At 41.1% G+C, this 22262-nt stretch overlaps 1 protein-coding gene across 2 annotated transcripts in view; it reads right to left on the bottom strand.

The window, feature by feature from the left end:
- DOK6 (docking protein 6) overlaps positions 1-22262 on the bottom strand; it is a 541316-nt gene that overhangs the window by 262234 nt on the left and 256820 nt on the right. For both annotated transcript variants that reach the window (XM_007524063.3, XM_060174025.1), the window contains one exon: positions 7742-7861. In XM_007524063.3, coding sequence (XP_007524125.3) covers positions 7742-7861 — 120 coding nt within the window. The remainder of the gene's footprint in view (positions 1-7741; positions 7862-22262) is intronic.

The raw sequence follows: 22262 nt of genomic DNA, 5'->3' as shown, positions 1-22262 counted from the left end.
TGAAAAAAAAAAAAAGAGGAATCATTAAAACTTGAATAAACCAAAAACAACAGCTTCTTATATATACTGACTTGGATCAAGGTAGTTTCTCTTGTGTGCATGAGTGTGTGTATCTACTTACTTGCTATCATCTGAGAACTATCAGAACCCAAGTTCTGAAACTTTTCAAATTCAAGTTACCACCTCTTTTCCTCTAAGATGAAGCAGAAGTTGGAAAAATTGATAAGAATACGGACCTATCACAGAGGAAGAGGGGTCCTCTTCTCTGACTTGCCTGCACTCCTATTCCTATGAAGATACCCCTCCACTCACCTCCCCTGTGATGCAACGAGTTCACCTTCCTGAGGGCACCAGGGGCCCAGTGGGAAACAGCCACACTGCTTCTTATAGAAGCCTGAGCCGTCCTCATCCCCACCCACAGTGTAGACAAGGCCCCTTTCTGTAGAGACGATTTGGACCTCTGGACACCTAGTTGATCTGTATTAACAGTGCCCAAGTATTCTTTTCCTTTCCTAGTTAGATTATTTATTCTTAAAATATATATCTTTTATATATGATAAAAATATAATTCTATATGGTTCTCACTACTAGAGCTCTGTGTCCCCATCTTCTATGTTGGAAACTACAGTAGTTCTCCAAAGGTCACTGATATAGACTGATTTTCTTCCTTTTATTTTTGTAAATGCTTATTTATTTATTTATTTATTTATTCCCTTTTGTTGCCCTTGTTCTTTTATTATTTTTGTAGTTATTGATGTTGTCCTTGTTGGATAGGACAGAGAGAAATGGAGAGAGGAGGGGAAGACAGAGAGGGGAAAAGAAAGATGAACACCTGCAGACCTGCTTCACCACTTGTGAAGTGACTCCCCTGCAGGTGGAGAGCCGGGGGCTCGAACCTGGATCCTATGTCGGTCCTTGCGCTTTGTGCCACGTGTGCTTAATCCGCTGTGCTACCATCCTAACCCCATGAACTGATTTTCTATCTATCTATCTATCTATCTATCTATCTATCTATCTATCTATCTATCCATCCATCCATCCATCCATCCATCTATCTATCTATCTATCTATCTATCTATCTATCTATCATCTATTCATCTATCTATCTACCTATCTATCTATCTATCTTTTCCCCAATTTTTTTCAATGGTTCCATCTTCACTTCCTAAGTCGACTAAACACCTATTACTACATCTCGGTTTCTTTCCTTTTTTTCCCCTTCTCTTTCGGGTAAGAGCAACAATGTCTGCTTTCCTCTGGTGTTTTTGGATCACACATCCCAAACTGTAAGTAGACTTCTGCTTCCTTGGCTTTGCACTTGGCCATGGGATCTCCTTTTTGTCCAGGGTTTGTCAAGTGAAGGTGACATATGCAGAGACTGGAACTGTGCAGGAAGTCGGAGCTTGCTCTCTTGCCTTGCTGCTTTTTGCTTTGAGACATGACTTGAGTAACCACTCATGGAAGAGGATGAGAGACACACAGCAGAGCCCTAGATACCATCTGCATCTTGGAATCTATCTTAGCATCCTCCCGGCTGGAGCAGCTGAGCCCTTGTCAGTGCATCTATGCATGCATGATATAAGGCATTAAGTCGAGGTCTGTGCTACGGAAGTTTACAGCTAACAGCATGGAATTCCTTGCAAAAACCAACCACTGGCATATCTTCTTACAGACAATACCAGCAAGTGTGATTGGGAGGGGGTTGTCTCAGTGGGAGAGAGCAGGACTTGCTGAGTTAGATCTCTGCTACCACATATGCTGCAGTACTGCTCTGGACCCCTCTGTCTCTCATTTATAAATAACTACATATTGAAAAAAAATAAGCAAGAAAGAATAACCAGTGAATTCCTTGCTTATAGGGCTGCTTTCCTCACTGCTCTGTGAATCAATCAATCAATCTCTCTCTCTCTCTGTCTTCCTCCCTCCTCCCCTTCCTGTGTCCACACATGTGCACACTTGGCGTGTTACCATTTTACTAGAAATTTGCTCGACTTAAATTATTCCCTATCACAGATCCTCTAGATGATTTACTGGGTGAATGAAGAATGACTGCAGGCCACAGAGAGGCCAGAGCAGACGCAGGTAAATAATTTAGGAGCTACACCGAAATTGTTTTTGATCTGGACCAAGACTCCACACATTGCCAGGCAGCAAGAAGCAGCACTTCACGTCGATTCCGGTTCATTCAGAAGCAGGGCCCTTAGCTCCTGGACAAACGAAACTCTCAGCTCTGACTCTGAACGCACTAGCTGACCAAAGCTGAGGTCCCTCTTCCATTTTGTTTCAATGGTGGCAAATGAAGCAACCCCCAAGCTCAAGTCCCACTGCTCCTGCAGGACTCTCCAGGTGAATAGTGCCTGGCTCTGATGCTTATTTCTGCCATTACTGCTACACCTACTCCACAAATAGGTCCAACTGGTGGCTCAGAATTGCTATTATGTAGTATACACTCTGTAAGTGACTATGGCTGCAACACCATTGCCGGGCTAGCATGAGGGTGTTTCTTCCTGGGCATGTGCTCTCTGGGTTGGAGAGAACTCCACTGGAGCTAACATGCGCTGCTGCTTACTCAGCAATGAGGGAGAGAGACCAGGAATTCATGTCGAAGCGAGAACACAATGCAATAATTTTATTGATCAGAGACAATGCCTTTATATATATCTTTAACTGGAAGTGGCAAGTAAGAAAAGGAAATGGCTAGGAAAGGGAGTGGAGAAAAGAGTGTGAAGGTAGAAAGCTTCCATAGCAGCTGTTGGGAAGGTTCTAACCAGTGGGATTAACTAATACCCTGTAGGCAGGGTGGGTCTCAGGCAAAACAACGATTATGTAAATAGACCACAGCATCAATGATGGAGCAGAGCAGGGGGGCTGCCCAACACATCCTCAATTAGTAATTTTCTTTTTCTTAAAAAATTATTTATTGGATAGAGACAGCCAGAAATTGAGAGAGAAGTGTGAGACAGAGATGGAGAGAGACACTTACAATACTGCTTTACCACTTGCAAAGCTTTCCCTCTGCAGGTGGGGAATGGGGGCACAAACCTGAGTCCTTGTGCGTTGTAACATGTGCACTCAACTAGATACACCACCACCCGGCCCCCAATTAGTGATTTTCTAAGGTCATTGTAGGCTAACTAAAACACTATCAGTCCTCTAGGAATGGTGTGTGTGTGTGTGTGTGTGTGTGTGTGTACACTTGTGTATAAGTTCCTGTTCAGTCCCCGTCTATTGTGTGGGATTCTGAGCTGATATGAAAACAGCTGACAGCAGTAGATAAAGATGATAATAGCAGTGGATTTAATCAATAGCTACTCTGATCTAGCAACACTTATTACACATAGAATTTACGTGTGCAAATGTTTATTCTTAGTTTGCTTCAAAAGTAAATAAAGCCAAACTACCTAAAAGTGTCTGTCAAATACCAAGGAAGAAGTAGCAATTATGAAGATAAAATAAAAATTCTGTGGGGTCGACTGGTAGCACAGCAGGTTAAGCACACATGGTGCAAAGTGCAAGGACAAGCATAAGGATCCCGGTTCGAGCCCCATCTCCCCACCTGTAGGGGTGTCGCTTTACAAGTGATGAAGCAAGTCTGCAGGTGTCTGTCTTTCTCTCCCTCTCCCTCTCTCAGTCTTCCCCTCCTCTCTCCATTTCTCTCTGTCCGATCCAACAACAACAACAGCAGCAATAACAATAATGACAATAACTACAAGGGCACAACAAGAGCAACAAAAATGGGAAAAATGACCTCCAGGAGCAGTGAATTCATAGTGCAGGCACCAAGCCCCAGCAATAATCCTGGAAGCAAAAAAAAAAAAAAAAGAAAAAAGAAAAAAATGTCTGTGGTCAATCATGTAACCATGAGCAGTGAGTCTTTCCTTGATGATAAGCTATGATAGAACCAGAAGTCACATTCATATAATTTATTACCTACTTAGTACATAGCGCAGTTCTGCACAAGGATCTTAACTCATTTTTTTAATTTTTAAAATTTATTTTCCCTTTTGTTGCCCTTGTTTTTTATTGTTGTTGTACTTATTATTGTGTTGTTACTGATGCTGTCACTGTTAGAAAGAAAGACAGACACCTGCAGACCTGCTTCACCACTTGTGAAGCAGCTCCTCTGCTGGTGGGGAGCCAGGGGCTCAAACTGGTATCCTTATGCTGGTCCTTGTGCTTGGCGCCACCTACATTTAACCCACTGTGCTACTGCCTGACTCCCAGATCTTAAGTGTAATTAAGAAACTTCAAGTGGTATTCCAGAACCTGGTTGATAAAATCATCAAATCATGTTAATGATGATTAAGCTATATAATTTAATATGAAAATGCCTTGAGAAAAAACTGAATTTGTATGGAGAAATCATTGAATAAATATGTTTTCCAATCTGCACATACTAGTGATTTCAAACAGGTACTTTGAAGCTAAGGGTTTCATGTGCTTTAGAAGGTATTTCTTGGGATGGACAATGGCATACCCCATTGAGTGCACATGTTGTAGTGTGTAAGGCCTCAGTTTCAAGCCCCCAGTGCCTGTCTACAAGGGTAATATTTCTTAACCAGTGAAACAAGTGTCTCTCCTTCTCTCTCCCTATCTGTCTCTCCCTCTTCACTCAATCTCTCTCTGTCTCTATTAAAAAAACAGCATTCCTTCCTTGAGATGACGAAAGGGTTTTTTCTTAATATTTATTTATTTATTCCCTTTCACTGCCCTTGTTGTTTTATTGTTGTAGTTATTATTGTTGTTATTGTTATTGTTCTTGATGTTGTCATTGTTGGATAAGACAGAGAAAAATGGAGAAAGGAGGGGAAGACAGAGAAGGGGCAAGAAAGACAGACACCTGCAGACCTGCTTCACTGCTTGTGAAGCGACTCCCCTGCAGGTGGGGAGCTGGGGGCTCTAACAAGGATCCTTAGGCCAGTCCTTGCACTTTGAGCCACATGTGCTTAATCTGCTGCAATACCGCCCGACTTCCATCTGTGTGATTTCTAACTACTCAGTCCTTTCTTGATTAATAGTTTTTGTTTGTTTGTTTGTTTGTTTTTTCTTTTTGCCTCCAAGGCTATTATTGGGGCTTAGTGCCTGCACAAGGAATCCACCACTGCTGGTGATCAGTTTTTCTGTTTCCTTCGCCCTCCCCCTGCCCTTTTTTGTTCTTCTTTCTTTCTCTTTGATAGAACAGAGAATATTTGAAAGGGCTAGAGGATATATATATAGAGAGAGAGACAGGGAGACACCTACAACACTGCCTCACAGTCTCAATGGGGACCAGGGCTTTGAACCTGGATCCTTGCGCAGGCTCAACTGTGCGCACCACCAACCAGCACATACACTGCAGTCATCTGTCTGCCAAGAGCAGAGTCTGAGGACAGTGTGATGATTGATGCTTGTGTCATTTGCTATATGATCAATGACTCTTTAATTATTTTTTTTAACCTAGTCCTTAGTAAGCCAGAAACAACAGAGGAAGTTATTACACTCTAGATGCAAAGAAACACTTTCAAGAAAGGAAACATAGGCCTGAAGAGCACAGGACAAAGGCTATGTCCCTTGTCCCTTATGACTAAGAAGGTCATCTCAGGAGAGGATGCTTCCTGGAGAAAGGGCATCTTTCCAGCATCACATCTCAGTGGGCTTAGTGGTCAGGCCAGGACGGGGCATATTGCTTATGTATGTAGGATGTCCTTGTTTTCCTAGTGGCCATTTTTCCTACAGTAATTGTTTTTATCTTTTATTTACTTACTATCCCTTTTGTGGGCCTCTTTTTATTGTTGTTGTAGTTCTTGTTGTTGTTATTGATGTCGTCATTGTTGGATAGGACAGAGAGAAATAGAGAGAGATGGGGAAGATGAGGGGGGAGATAGACACCTGCAGACCTGCTTCACCACTTGTGAAGCGACTCCCCTACAGGTGGGAAACCGGGGGCTCAAACCGAGATCCTTAGGCCCTTCCTTGCACTTCGCGCCACGTGTGCTTAACCTGCTGCACTACCAACCAACTCCTTTTTCCATTTTTTACTGGATAGGATAGAGATAAATTAAGAGAAGAGAGGGAGACAGAGAGGGAGAGAGAAAGACAGACACCTGCAGACCTGCTTCGCTGCTTGTGAAGCATACTCCCTACAGGTAGGGAGTCAGAGACTCAAACCTGAATCCTTGCACTTAATACTACATGCGCTTAACCAGGTGGGACATTTCCTGGCCCCCGGATGGCCCCCTTTCCTAAAGTACTTTCCAAATATCATTGAAAGGAACCAAATCCTACCTTCTCTAACTCAATAATTACTATACCAAGAAATTACATATAGCCTTTTAAACACACTTAATCCTTTGTATGCGGTTATACATACTCAACAAGATAAGCCTGAGGAAAGCCCTTAGGGCTTAGTTGATGCTGACATTCCAAGTCTTCTTTAAACTATGTACAGGAGTTTTTGCTTATTTCTTTGTTTTTATACAGACAGAGACACAGATACATAAACATGTATATATATATATATATATATATAGCTCTGACATTGGTTTCTGTATTTGTTCTGCTCTGAAAATCCCTTTCTATATCCTATTCAAATCACTGTGATATTGTTACCAAAGAGAGAAATAAATATACAAGCATCCAGAGGAGTCCAATGTCTATTTGAGTGGGAGCCATAGACAACCTAAAACTTTAAAATGAGACTGTGCAGCTAGCAGAAAAGAATCCGCACCACTAAGTGTCAACCCACTGGCTGAATTTATTCATCTCTCTAGATTCCCTTTTTGTGGTACTTGACACATTTATCAGCAACGTGTCTTTTCTTAAACTGCAAACGAGCATCCTATTTTAAGCATATGATTATGGATGTTCTCAGAAAACAAATCAGAGATGAAATCCAAGCGGGTGTGAGATAGAAACTGGAATGTCAAAGGGAAACTAGAAAAAAGGGCCTCAGCTATACCTCCATGACTTCCTGTAAATATCCCCCTGATGAGAGCAAAGCTTTATTGACACAGATCCTCTTCACTCATTTCTGGGGAAAATTGTCACTGTTATTTATTTTTGTTTAACTACACATAAAAAAGAACATTTTCTTTTTTTAAAAAAATTACCACCAGGGTTATCACTGGGCCTCAGTCTCAGAGTTGTAATTACAAATCCACCATTCCCTGAAAATACTTTTTTCCTTATTTTTTTTTCTTTATTTTATAGGACAAAGAGAAGTTGAGAGGAGTGGGGGAAATAAAATGAAAATATATATATTTATATATATGTATATATATATATATATATATACATACATTATAGACACAGTAGCAGTATATACACGTATGAGTATCTGTGTGTATATCAGTGTGAAATTATAGTTCTAAATTCTTGTGATACTGTAAACTGATGTGAAGTCTACTAACAGTGGAAAACAGAAAAAAAAAAACATAAGAAAACAATTGACAAGAACCACATCTACAAAACTGTCAAAGAAGACAATGGAGGGCCTCCACCCGCTCAGAACCCCACTCTTGAGGAATTCATGTGTGAGTTACAGAGTCATATAGGCAGTGAGAGCAGAAAGCAGGAGGGCAGGGGGCCTGCACATTCTCTCCTCCTGTGCACAATCTGGGGAGGGTCTCTCAGCAGCTCAGCTGGGCCACTCCCCTTCCCTGTAAGGACGGTTGCTCTGGGACATGTTTCTGGTCTTGTCCAAGTTCCAGCTCCGTGACTCTCTCCGGAATTCACATGATGGAAGAGGGGACCCCCAACTTACCATTCTGCTCCCGCTGTACCCCGGCCGCCAGCAGGTCTGGCTCCCCAAGGCTGATGTCATTCAGCCTGGTCCCCAGACACTCCATGCACAGATGCTTGCACCACTCCTCTGCCTCCAGCTCTGAAAGAGAACACAGGGCGGCAGAGTCAGAATGATGGGTGAGGGAAGCTTCTGGAAGCACCTAACTCAGTAAATGGCAAGAGTTGGTGGAGGGTGTGGCGACTCACACCCGTCATGTACAGGTGTGAAATTATACCCTGGCAGCTTATCGTTGTGCAAAAGTTTGCAAAATCGCTAATAAAGTAAGTTAGCCATGGCATCTTTGTTCCAGATGGAGAGTTTGACCAGTAAAGCACGGATTTTAGTATGCATGAGGCTCTGGGTTCGACCCTCGGCACTACATGGGAGCACGGTAGATACTGCCAGGGTAACTGAGAGGATGGTGGAGTGGTGTTTTGGAGTCTGTCATTCTTTATTCTCTCAAGAGAACAGAACAGAGGTCGGAAGAAAGCTCAGAAAGCAGAGTACACATCCTGAGGACCACAGCTGGCACTCGAGCAGCTCAGTGGACAGTGAAGTACTTTAGAGGACTTGAGTGTTCTCACTTTTCTAACTCCCCTGTCTTTGAAACAAAGAATGAACACTTCCCTTGGAAGTTATCACACATGTTTGAGCACCTGGTACAGAAAAAAAAATTATATACAGGGGGCCAGGCAGTGGAGTACCTGGTTAAGCACACACAGGACTAAATGCAGAGACAGGCACAAGGAGCTGGGTGAGCCCCCAGCTCAACACCTGCAGGGGGGACATTTCACGAGTGGTGAAGCAGGTCTCCAGGTGTCTATCTTTCTCTCTCCCTCTCTATGAACTCCCCCTCCTCTCTCAATTTCTCTCTGTCTTGTCTCATAAAAGGGGAGGGGGAATGGCCCCTAGGGGCAGTGGATTTGTAGTGCTGGCACTGAGCCTCAGTGATAACCCTGGAGGCAAAAAAAAAAAAAGGAAAAAAAGAAATTGCATATATGGAGGGCAGCAAGTTAGCTCATTTGGGTGGTGCACCTGCCCTTATCACCGACAGGTGTTGTCACAAACCTGCCATGGTGGCATAAACAGGTCTCTTATCCTGTCACTACCCAGGCTCGAGACTGGGAAGCACCACACTGAGAGAGTGTCTGGTGCTTTGGTGTCTTTCTCTCTGCCTGGCTCTGGGTCTGTCATTCTAAAAACAGTCTGCTGTGAGGAAGCCCCAGTAACACCCTAAAATATATATTTAAAAAAATACATGACATTGGGTTGGGGAGCCAGTTCATCAGTATCACACGCACGTGAAGTCATCAATGCCTTCCCATGCACTGGGTTAAAAAGAAAACACAATAATTACATGCTGGGAGGAAAAGCTACCCCTTCAACCATCCTACCACAATATGACTATATACTATATTGCATGTGAATTTAAGCTCCTTTTTAAACAATATATTTATTTATTTATTATTGGATAAAGAAAGAGAGAAACTGAGAAGGGAGGTGAAGAGAGAGGGAGGGAGAGAGACACCTGCAGCCCTGCTTCTCTGCTCTCAAAGCTTTCTACCCTGGCCCTGCAGTTGGGACCAGGGGCTTGAACTTGCACTCTTGTGCACTGTAAGGTGTGCATGGAACCGTGTGCCACTGCCTGGCCCCATGATCTTAAGCTCTTCAATGCACTCTACCACTTCTAACATCAAAAGCGGAGATTATCTGTTGGCTACCGCATTTCAGCTAAACTTTAGAATGGAAATTACATTAAACACTAAGTATGAAATGAAAACATATCGATGCATCATCAAAAAATGTATGACTAGCTGAAGCAAGCCTCTCAGAATCATTCTATACCAGTACAAGAACATCAAAAGTGGGTTACTGCTTTTGTGAAAAAGAAAAAAATAATAATCACAGATAGGCTATGAGAAGTGCTTTCCTCTCTTAAAAACCCCAGTTCTCAGATGTATCAACGAGAGAACTCTTTCTACTGTCATTACCCTTCACTTGCTCTATTGACATCAATTTCTGTATCTGCTTGAAGCACAACAGGCTGTTGTACCTACACAGCATCTTTGAGTCTAACACTTTGGCAAGCTTGCAGAGGCTACCATTTCAGCCCAGTGCGGTCCTAGCAGACGTCCTCAGTGCAGGAGGCTGATGAGCCTTAGAGTTGAACCTGGGGCCTGCGTTCTGTCACTGGTGAGCGCAGAGGCAGAACTGGGACAATTTTGTCTTCTCACTACTTGAATACACAGAGATCTGAGGAAGAATGTGGTGTTTAAAACTGAAGGTCAAGTCTTGCTATCCATCCACAGAGAGTAGACAAGAACATTCCATAGATATGAGCCTAGAGACACTTTTGGCATCTCTCTGTGGCATCACTGTACGGAAGCTGTTTAAACCGAGATCTTCCAGCCTCTCTCAACTCCCTGTGGTTGACACCAACTCTCCCACTCACACCTTGACATTTGAAACTCCCTGTAAAAGTAATCTGTGTGGTGCAAATACCAACAGCTTGGCTGCAAGATCACCAGCATCAGAACTGGATACTTAGGGTCTTCTCTTCACTTAGTCTCACGACCTTCTCATCAAAACTAAGTTTGATCAGTGGCATACCAAGCTACAGGTGTCATTTATTTTCAGTTTCATCATGACCGTGAAATATTGTGAGAAAATAAAGGAAAAGAGCCTAGTCTCCCACAGGAGAACTTTTATTATGACAAAAAGGACAAGTTGGAGTCGGGCAGTAGCACAGAGGGTTAAGCATCGGTTTTGTTAATATCTCCTTTTTATAAATAAGAAAAAAAGAAAAGAAAAAATCCTTCTAGTTTTTCCTTACTAGGTTTAACTAATAACTAATCTCAGGAAAATCCAGGTCAAATAATTCTGCTTCATCCTCAGCAAAACCAATATATATATATATTTTTTGTATCACATAGGAGATCCTTTTTGAAATCATTTTTATTGGTGGTACTTAATGGTTTACAATGCAGTTGGTGACACATGGGCCTAATTTCTTATCCTCCCATGAAAGTTCTCTGTAGAATGTTCTCACCCACGATTTAGGATCCTTTCCATCATCATGCAGCAGGACCAAGATTCTCATCTGCCCTTAGGTACTTGGGTTGTTTCCAAATAATGACCATTATATGTAACACACCACTGAACCTTTTTTTTAAATTTCTTTATTGGGGAATTAATGTTTAACATTCAACAGTAAATACAATAGTTTGTACCTGCAGAACATTCCCCAGTTTCCCATATAACTATACAACCCCCACTAGGTCCTCTGTCATCTTTCTTGGACCTGTATCCTCCCTAGCCACCCACCCCAGAGTCTTTTATTTACTTTGGTGCGATAAGCCAATTCCACTTCAGGTTCTACTTGTGTTTTCTTTTCTGATCTTGTTTTTCAACTTCTGCCTGAGAGTGAGATCATCCCATATTCATCCTTCTGTTTCTGAATTATTTCACTTAACATGAGTTTTTCAAGGTCCATCCAAGATCGGCTGAAAACAGTGAACTCACCATTTTTTACAGCTGAGTCATATTCCATTGTGTATATAGACCACAACTTGCTCAGCCACTCATCTGTTGTTGGACACCTGGGTTGCTTCCAGGTTTTGGCTATTACAAATCGTGCTGCCAAGAACATATGTGTACACATATCTTTTTGGATGGGTGTGTTGGGTTCCTTAGGATATTATCCCCAGGAGAGGAATTGCAGGATCATAGGGTAGGTCCATTTCTAGCCTTCTGAGAGTTCTCCAGACTGTTCTCCACAGAGGTTGGACCAATTTACATTCCCACCAGCAGTGCAGGAGGGTTCCTTTGACCCCACAAGCTCTCCAGCATTTGCTGCTGTTACCTTTTCTGATGTATGACATTCTCACAAGAGTGAAGTGATATCTCATTGTTGTCTTTATTTGCATTTCTCTGACAATTAAATACTTGGAGCATTTTTTTCATGTGTTTCTCTTCCTTTTGGATCTCTTCTGTGGTGAATATTCTGTCCATGTCCTCTCCCCATTTTTGGATGGGGTTATTTGTTGTCTTGTTGTTGAGTTTGGCAAGCTCTTTATATATTCTGGTTATTAAACTCTTATCTGATGTATGGCATGTAAAGATCTTCTCCCATTCTGTGAGGGGTCTCTTGGTTTGGGTAGTGGTTTCTTTTGCTGTGCAGAAGCTTTTTAATTTGATGTAGTCCCACAGATTTATACTTGCCTTAGTCTTCTTTGTAATTAGATTCGTTTCATTGAAAATGTTTTTAAAATGTATGCAGAAAAGAGTTCTGCCAATATTTTCCTCTAAATATCTGACAGTTCTGGTCTAACATCCAAGTCCTTGATCCTCTTGGAATTTACTTTTGTATTTGGTGAAATACAGAGGTTCAGTTTCATTCTTCTGCATGTTTCAACCCATTGTTTCTAACACCATTTGATGAAGAGACTCTGCTTTCCCCACTTAATAGTCTGGGCCCCTTTGTCAAAGATTAGATGTTCAAAGGTGTGGCGGACCTGAACCTTTTAATTAAAATCACATATGTAGAATTTGATCATCTTTTGAGATAGGTGGGGATTTTGAGTTTTCTTTCCTTGACAGGAAGAGCATTTATTTTCTTGCTCTCTCTCAAGAGTCCTCATTGCTCTTTCTACATTCTTTGTCATCTAGTCATCCTTTAAAACTTGTGTAAAATGTGACCTTTGTGTTAGACTCATGATTGGATTTGCAATGTGTGCTCTGTATTCCACCACCCTCTGTGTATGTTTTTATCAGAGTCCACACATCTTACTGAATTATTTGCCTGCAAATATATCTAAGGGATCTGAGCACATGAGAAGTACATTATTTAGTCACTTTGGAGTCAAGTACAGAATGTGGATAGGAATACTAGTAAAGAAATGTGGAATTAGTAAGTTGATATGATGTGCAGTTAATCCCAGAGAAGGAAGAAAAATAGAAAGAGGAAGCAAAGAAAGAAAGAAGGAAACTAGAAATACAAATTCTAAGATCAAATATTAATAATCTGTGGAAAAGAAAATTCCTACATGTTTTAGAGTCTCCATATATTCCCATCTAAGTGAAATCTAGAATTTTTATTTTCCACAGTTGACTTGCTTGTTTCATTAAATAGGGGATGGAAAAAACAGTAAATGTGATTCTCTACTGGATTTCAGTAATTCTAAACATTTCATATTCAAAAGTCTTTTTTTTTTTACTTTCCTTAGTTCTCTCTTTCTTTAAATTTCATTGGTAGCATTTATGTATTAATGGAATTTTTACACATATTCCCTTTGGTTCTATACATGATAAAATTTGATCAACTTTGTATTTTCTATAGAGAAGTAGAACAATATTTCAGAAAAATACTATCTGGGAGCTAATGAAATGAACTCCTAAATGTGCTTCCTCAATTCATTTTATCTTTTATTTATATTATCACCATTTATTTTTCTTCACTGAATAGCAGTTGGCATATCAAATGTTTGGATTCAACACTGCATTTCGTATATTGTCATTTCTCTCTATTTCAATATCGGAGCAAGGAAGTTAAGGTTTCAGATGTGTGCGGAGAGAAAATTGGTCCTGTCTGTTCTCCAAAGTAGCAAATGACAAGAAGCAGCAAAAAACAGAACCATCAAATGTGCTATTACTCAGATGAGCATAAAGTGGCTGAAAAATGCTTTAATATGAAGGTTTAACAGATGACACAAGGCTTGACGCACTCTGAGAAAATCAGAACAGAATTCACACTTATAATTAAAAAGACAGTGATGGCATGTGTGTGTGCGTGTGCATGTGTGTGTTTTGGAGATGGAACTTAGGATATCAAAAATTTACAAGAAATTCAGCTTTAAAACAATTCTTTACAACAACCCTGCAGACTAGCTCGAGAACAGAATCATTTCTGGAATGGAAACCCAAACAGGCAACAAGATGAAATGCTTTCCAAGCTGTGGCTGTCTCAGTAGGTAACAGTGGGACATCTGATGAACACTGTGTGTTCAACTCCTCCTCAGAGTTCTTGTCAAGTAGAGGCTTCTGAGTAAGAAGTCTCATCAAGAACTTTGTTAAATTCTCTTAGGACCCCAAAGCAATTTCTTTCTGTGCAATGAGTGATCCTGGCATACTTGGGAGCAGGGAGAGAAAAAGAAAGAAGAGACCTGTTTGCTGGAGCGAGAAAACATCGCCAATGCCATGGTTATCTAAGACTGCCTTCTGAAATCACACAGAGCTCTAAAAGCATTTCTTTGCAACAGGCAGATTTATTACAAAAACATTTGACAAGAGCTTTTATTGAATTTGCCCAACAGCTCTCATATGCCTGGAAGGAATTCATCCTCAGAGCTTCCAGAAGGGAGCACGGCCTTGCAAGTATTTTCCGTGATGCTTGGAGAGACAGATGTGAGACTTCTGTCTTTCAAAACCACAGAAGAATAACTTTGTGCTGTTTCTAGTTGCTGTGAGAGGTAATTTGTTATGTCACAACTGAACACCAAGACGAACATAAAGGTGTAAGGTTTTGATTTCTTTCTATGAAGCAAATTCAAATAATGGGATGTGTGCAATCAAAAATACATATATACAGAAAATAATCATGTTGGCTTGAAAGCTTAAGATAATAGAAGCTGAGAATTGCCTAGTTGCTAACATGACATTTTCATAAGCCCAGACAATGCTGAAATTATAACAGCTAGTTGAGATAAAAAGTAGGGTGTTTTTCAGACACCTGTCATGGTAGCTGAGAAATTTTACTCAACAACCAAACTGTGAATCATTAACCCTCAAGGAAAAAAGAGTAGCTAAGACAGGGGAGGGGGTTATGAAAAATTCTTCAAATACTAAGAAAGCACTTGGTAGATGGGTCCATAACCCATCAGGAATTGACTTCAAAGAATATGATAAAAAAGGGGGGCTAGGTGGGCTCTGGGTGGTGGTACATGTGAGTGAGCTCACATGTTAACAATGCACAAGAACTTGGGTTCAAGTCCCCAGTCCCCACCTGCAGGGGGAAAGCTTTTTGAGTGGTAAAGCAGTGTTGCAGGTGTCTCTCTGTCTCTCTCCTCCTCCTTCCTTCTCTCTCCATTTCTGGCTGCTTCTAGCCAATAAATAAATAAAGATAATAGAAAATAATTGTAAATGAATAAGGTGTTATAAAAGGAGTAGTGTGGTTTAAGGAGACAAAGCTGGAGCTGGCAGATGGTAGAGTGCATGCCTTATCATGCTGTAAACCCTGGGCTCCATTCCAAGCACCACAGAGGAACACCATGGAACCACCAAGACAATTCAATGGATGGTGGAGATGTGTTTTGGTCTTTCTTCTCTCCTCTCTGTCTTTCTTTCTTCCTTATATCTTGCTCACAAATATTTAAGACACAAATCAGATTGAGGAGGTGGCTCATTAGTAAAGTGCATGTGAAAGTCCATGGGTTCCATCCATGGCACTCATACAAAACAAATAAACGGCAAGTCGGGTGGTAGCACAGTGGGTTAAGCACAGGTGGCGCAAAGCACTAGAACTGGAGTAAAGATTCTGGTTCGAGCCCCCAGGATCCCCACCTGCAGAGGAGTTGCTTCACAGGTCATGAAGCAGGTCTGCAGGTGTCTGACTTTCTCTCCCCCTCTCTGTCTTCCCCTCCTCTCTCTATGTTTCTCTGTCCTATCCAACAACCAAATAAACAAACAAACAAGCACACTGATTTTAGTGAGGCTAGAGTGATTTCAGGATTAATTTTACAGCTGCATATTTTCTGAGGGAGAAAAGCAAAACAGTGGGAGGAAAAGGTATTCTTCACTAATGAAAGGGAAAAGGAAAAAAGGAATAATTTGCAGGGTTTCTAAAACAAACAGATTCCATTATATTGAAAAACTTACAGTCTACCCATCAACAAGCCAAACCAAGCCCTTGTTATCCTCCCTGATTGAAGAAAAGATAAAAGTAGGGTTAAACTAGGACTCTTCAGAACATTCAAATAACCTAAGAATCAGCAAAGGGAATAAAAGTTTGCAGAAAATAATGAAGAAATTCATAGCATAAAGAAACCACACAAGTTTAAACTAAGTTAGAGAAATAACATCTTCACAACCTACTTCACCTAGATGAAAACATGAAACAGAAGAAAACTAAATGTAATCTCTAAGATAGATACTAATGAAACAAACACACCCATCCAGAGATCTATGAATAACAGCTCCTTTTAAAAAATATTTATTTCTTTATTATTAAGTAGAAACAGAGAGGAATTGAGAAGGGAGGGGGAGACAGAGAGGGAAAGAGACAGAGAGACACCTGCAGCCCTACTTCACCACTCCTGAAGCTTTCCCCCCTGCAGGTAGGGACCAGGGGCTTGAGCCTGGGTCTTTGAGCACTGTAATGTGAGCACTTAGATGGGCTGTCTGGCAAAGCAGCGCTGGTAGCAACCGTCCATGAGAGAATACCATCCGCAGTGAGTTCAGTCTACTCACTCCTTCAGTTCCATACTCAGAAATCACCACTAATCAAAATATCTTGGGGCTTGTTGGTGGCACAACTGGTTGAACACACGCACACACGCACACACACATACACACACACACACACACACACACACACACACACACACACACACACCTGGTTTCAAGTTCTTCACCTATAAAAGGATAAAAAGGGAGTTTCCCAGGAGGTGAAACAGTTCTGCAGTTGTCTCTCTCTCAGACATACACAAAGTGTTGGTACGATCATAATTGATTGGAGGCCCACCTGGACCACTTGATTGCTTTGTCTCACTGGGTCCCATGGTAAATGTGTAATTGAAGCAGAAGGGATTTCTTGTGCTCTGCTGACCAATGCTACACAGATTCTTGCAGAATCTTACCATGAGTTTCTAGAGGTCATAACCCTTAAGGAGAGTAGAACCTGCAGGCTGGAGTAAAAGTACTGTAGCTACAGAAGAAAGCCTGACCAAAGGAATAGGCCAATTTCACTCCAGGTCTTCACCAGATTCCCAGGCATGAAAGTCCAGCAGAATCTTCAGGTAGAATTTCGCTTCCACCTCTCTTCCTGGGTTAATAATTATGCTGTCTTTTAAGAGATTTGATAACTGGAAAAGTGTACCAAAGAGATAGCTTGAAATAATTTCTAAACTGATTAGGAATGGTTCCAAATGTGTCTGCTGGCTTTCTTGTTTTTGGAAATCAGATGAACAGTGTCACCTTGAAGACTGGATTCCTCCAATCGCTTGCATTCATTCACTGGCCATAGTCCTGAGCTTGAAGCTTAATTTCTTATTTGTACATTCAATACAGCATCTTGATCATCAGAGAACTGCTTGCAGGACAGTGCTGCATTGGCAAAGCACAAAAGATTAATCTTGAAATCATTACCATTTTGCTTATTTATGGATTGAAGTCAATGCTTTCTCTAAAGCACAGATTTGCAAACTGATGATAAAAACATCTCATCGGAAATCTATCACTGCATGCAATGCAAAATTTGGTTTGATTAAAATGGATCAATGTGAGACTGTGTGCAAATATTTTTGTTTTGTTTATAGAGGCAATGATCATCACCCAAGAAAGACCTTCAGATAAGATAGCCAAATGAGTACAAGAAAAACAGAAGGCTGTGTTGAGAATGCAGCTGGGGGGAGGAGAAGGTCAATTCAAAGAACTTTCCTAGAGGAACTGGGAGTAAAGAATAAACAGGCAGATCATAAAGCAGTGTTGTGGTCTCTCTCTCCCTCTCTCTCTCTTTCTATCCCCCTTCCTCTTGATTTCTGGCCACCTCTATCAAATAAATAAAGATTAAAAAAACAATTTTGAAATGGAATTCCTATCTCTTAAGGCAATCTATATCTGCTCACCAAAGAAAAGAGTAGAATTTGTAACTCAAGCATGAGAAACATCAAGTGTGGACTCATAAAACATTTCCATAATTGTTAGAAACAATTTTTATTTATTGGATAGAGACAGAGTGATATCTAGAGGGAAGGGGAAGAGAGAGAGGGAGAGCGACAGAGAGGCACCTGCAGCCCTGCTTCACCACTTGCAAAGCTTCCTCTTGTAGGTGGGGACTGAGGGCTCACTTGTCTCTGCTTGTTTAACTGACACAATTCTTCAGGTCAATGTGAACCACATGAAGTTCAAAACACAAAACACAGAAAGAAAGCTCTTGCAGAAAGGTGGTGTACTCTGTCAACATCTCCTTGTCTTTGGTGAAACTGCAGCATATGACTTCACTGAAGATTCCAACACTGCCTCCTTCTTACGATTATGACTATTCTTATTATTTAAAATAGACAGTGTCATGGGTTGAACTCAGGCACTCCGTTTGCACAATACAGCTGAGCAATCTCTCAGACAACTGTTTTTTTTAACAATGCATTTTATTAGCGATTTAATATTGATTTACAAAATTGTAAGATAATGGAGTATAGTTCCATATGGTTCTCACCATCAGAGTTCTGAGTCTCCATCCCAGCCGTTGGAAACTGCAGCAGTTCTCACAAGGTCACTGATATGGGCTGATTTATACTATTTATCAAGATCATGTAATACACAATTTAGTATAAGTCCCAAAATCAGTGAACTTAGAAAAAGAAAAAGTATATTAATGTTAAAAACTTTCAATATTGAAGATCAGAAATAAAGCTTTCTTTGAGAACACTTGACAATAAAATGACAATTCAGATATCTTTTATTGAGATCCATCAAATGACCTATCAAGAATAACCTTAGATCTCTTAGTTCCAATAAGAAAGAAATAAGAATTTCTTTCCTTCGAAATTTCTGCCTCCAAGGTCATCGCTGGGGCTTGGTGCTGGCAGGACAAGGAATACACTGCTCCTGGAGGCCTTTTTTTTTTTTTTTTTTCCTATTGTATTAAATAGGACAGAAAGAACTTGAGAAGGAAGAGGGACATAGAGAGGGAGAGAGGAAGATAGACACCCGCAGACCTGCTTTACTTCTTATGAAGAGACGTCCCCCCACCCCCGGCAGGTGGGAGCCAGAGGCTCTAATATGGATACTTGCTCAAGTCCTTGCACTTCATACTATGTGCGCCTAATTTGGTGTGCAACCGCCTGACCCCCCTCTTTCTTTATTACTATTATCTTTTAACCAGGGCACTACTCAGCTCTGGTTTATGGTGGTACAGGGACTTAAACATGGGACTTTGGAGCCTCTGGCATGACAGTATCTTTGCAGAACCATAATGCTATCTACCCCCATTCAGAAGTAAGAACTTCATTGAAGAAATATCTTTTGAAATATAGGGTAAACTATTCTCAACCTAGATTTCTATGTTTGAACAAGTTAAAAATCAATATTGAAGGGGAAATCAACATATTTTTTCTAGCATACATCGTCAACCTAATACTTAAAATATTTATGAATCCTTTTGGATTTTTTCATTCTCTGTCATTGATCTGTTTACTACTGTATTCCCAAATTATAGCTTATTTGCTTATTTATTTATTTATTTGAGAGAGAGACAGAGAGAAAAAAAGAGAGATAAACCTGAGTACTGCTCAGCTCTGGCATATGGTCATTCTGGGGACTGAATCCTGGACCTGAGAGCCTCAGGCATGCAAGTCTTTCCCAGAACCATTATGCTGCCTCCTCATCCCCAAGTCCTCTGGTGTTGAAAGTTTCCCATAGTGCTAAGGTTGAGTCCAAGGCCTTGAACTTGGTTGATCTGGCTCTCTATACTAGGTGAACTACCTCCTAGTATCTAGATCTCATATTTTCAATTATATATAATTTAGGTCTGGCCCACTTCTCATATTTTTTGGGTTTAAGAATGTTAGGGCATTTTTTTTTTGTCATTGGGAATTAAGTCTTTAGTTTCCTTGGCTTTTCCTGAGAAGTACTGCTTCCTTGTAGGTAAATTCTTTATTTCTGTACATTGGTCTTTTATTAACTCACTCTACTAAATTCATTAATTCAAGTCCCTTTCCAGTTGATGTGTTTGTGTTTTCCAGCTACACCATCACTGCTTCATGGAAAGCTGTGCAGAAAAATGTCCTCATAGCTCTGAACTTCAAGGTCTGTGATAGTCTACAGAGACTTACCACTTGAGTTTCATTATCACAAGGGAAGTGGGCAAACTCCTGACCATGAAAAGGATGCAACCTGGGATGAACCCCAGACTGGTTGACCCCTTCCTTCATTATGATTGTGAGATTTCAGCCTGTATGACAAGGGGTGTCATTTCTTACATTTCTGAACAGTTTATATCATCATGAATGATTTCCCTAAGATACGAAATTCTCATGGCAGAAAGACTGATGTAAGGAAAGTTTGACTGCAACCTTTTCAAATTAGTATAGCTGTAAATTCTTTTCTGAAATTAGATGAGCCTGGGTGCTGAAAAACATTCTCATGCCTGTGTCTGTGTGTATTTTAGAGAAGGCTTCTTTGCCGACTCCTCCAATGGAAGCTGTTGGGTAAGGGAGGGAAGCCAGGAGAAACTCCTTTGCCAGCAAATCATTGGGACTCAAAATTATGCCATCTGGCTGCTATGCTCTAATAATATCTTTTCCAGTGGGATTGTGTGCTTAATAGTACAAACCGTGTTCTCTCATGTAATTTAGAGATTTTGGGGGGTGGTGGTGGTGGTGATGCATATCTGAAACTGGCCAGGGATTTGACCTTCTGTAGAGGATCAAAGAAATGAAAAAAGAATTGACTAATGTTCCCAGTTGCACAGGTAGTGAAGTTGTTTTTTTTTTTTCACTTTTTAAAAATTTATTTATTTAAGAAAGGAGACATTAACAAAACTATAGGATAGGAGGGGTACAACTCCACACAATTCCCACCACCCAGTCTCCATATCCCATCCCCTCCCCTGATAGCTTTCCCATTCTCTATCCCTCTGGGAGTATGGACCCAGGGTCATTGTGGGTTGCAGAAGGTGGAAGGTCTGGCTTCTGTAATTGCTTCCCTGAAGAACATGGGTGTTGCCTGGTTGATCCATACTCCCAGTCTGCCTCTCTCTTTCTCTAGTGGGGTGGGGCTCTGGAGAAGTGGAGCTCCAGGACACATTGGTGGGGTCGTCCGTCCAGCGAAGTCTGGTTGGCATCTGAAGGGGACAGGGGACTGCTCTAACCATTCCCTACAGTCTACCCAGGGACAGGCCAAGCTTGTGTGCTGACACACAGCCCAAGACAACTTGGTGCTCAGAGCTGCTGAGACAGACATCACCAGTCTACGAACCTGCTAACAGGAATACCAAGGCAAGCATACGTGTGTTCAAACTCATCTTTAAGTCCTTGTTTTTTCCTCTCGAGTTATTAACAAGTCTCTTATTGTCAGTTTAGAATTTCCTGCTCACAGGGCCTTTCCATAAATCTTAGAAGCGGAAGGTGAATACATTCTATTCATCCTTCAATGGAAAACGGACGAAGATGCACATCTTTACCCGGGGTGGGGGGTGTTGTGTGCTAGAGGCAGGACCTCAGACCTCACATGTAGAAAGAAGTGTCACCCGCCACTCCATTACACGGACTTGAGTGTTGCTTAGATGCTGCCTACTGCAGGTCTAGTGTAGTCTTCTTTTGCTACCAGCTTACAAATATTTTAAAGTTCAACATAATAGTGGTTCTTAGGAAAGATTTATTTAAGGAGGGAGGGAGAGGGAGAAAGAGAGAGAGAGAGAGACAGAGACAGAAAAAGGACTCAAGAACCAAGGCATCACTCTGGTGTATGTGGCATTAGGCACTGAACTCAGGACCTCTGGGCTACAAGCCCTGTGCTCATTCTATCAGTAACCTCCCCCAGTTGTAGTAGAATGTTATTTTGAATTTACTTCTTTTTCAGAAGTTAAGAGATACATAATTGTTGAATGCTACTCTTCTATCAAAAAGATGATACTGTGTCCTTTGGGACAAAATAGATGAAACTGGAGATGATTATGCTTAGAGAAATAAGCAAAGAGATGAAAGACAACTAGCCAGACGTTTTCACTCATATGTGGAATACAGAAGAATAATACACATGAACTTGAAGAAACCAACATAGATGCCAGCAAACAGTAAGACTTGTGAGAACTCAGGTGGTTATCTTTGGGAGGGTGAGGATACAGAGCTTTGGTGGTGGGTGTGGTGTGGGTCTCTACAATCTTACAATCTTGCAACATACTATTCATAACAAATAAAATTTTTAAAAATATTTACTTCTTTTTAGCAGTTATCACAAGTACTTTAGTAATCAATTTGCAGGAGCCTATAAAATTCATTAAGATGTGCATGGATCTTCGTTTTTCCTTCCCAGATCTTGGAAGTAAAGGATGGTATTTGAGGAGCTTTTCAAGGAGAAGAGAAGGAGAAGGAGAAGGAGAAGGAGAAGGAGAAGGAAGAAGAAGGAAGAAGAAGGAAGAAGAAGGAAGAAGAAGAAGGAGAAGAAGGAGAGGAAGGGGAGGAAGGGGAGGAAGAGGAGGATGAGGAGGAAGAAGAGAAGGAGGAGGAGGGAGAGGGAGAAGGAGAAGAAGGAAGAGGTGGAGGAGGAGGAGGAGAAGAAGGAGAAG

This window comes from Erinaceus europaeus, chromosome 15 (genome assembly GCF_950295315.1).
Source record: "Erinaceus europaeus chromosome 15, mEriEur2.1, whole genome shotgun sequence".
Taxonomy (NCBI): domain Eukaryota; kingdom Metazoa; phylum Chordata; class Mammalia; order Eulipotyphla; family Erinaceidae; genus Erinaceus; species Erinaceus europaeus.
Note: the sequence above shows the minus strand (reverse complement) of the source record. Positions and strands in the feature narration are given on the sequence as shown.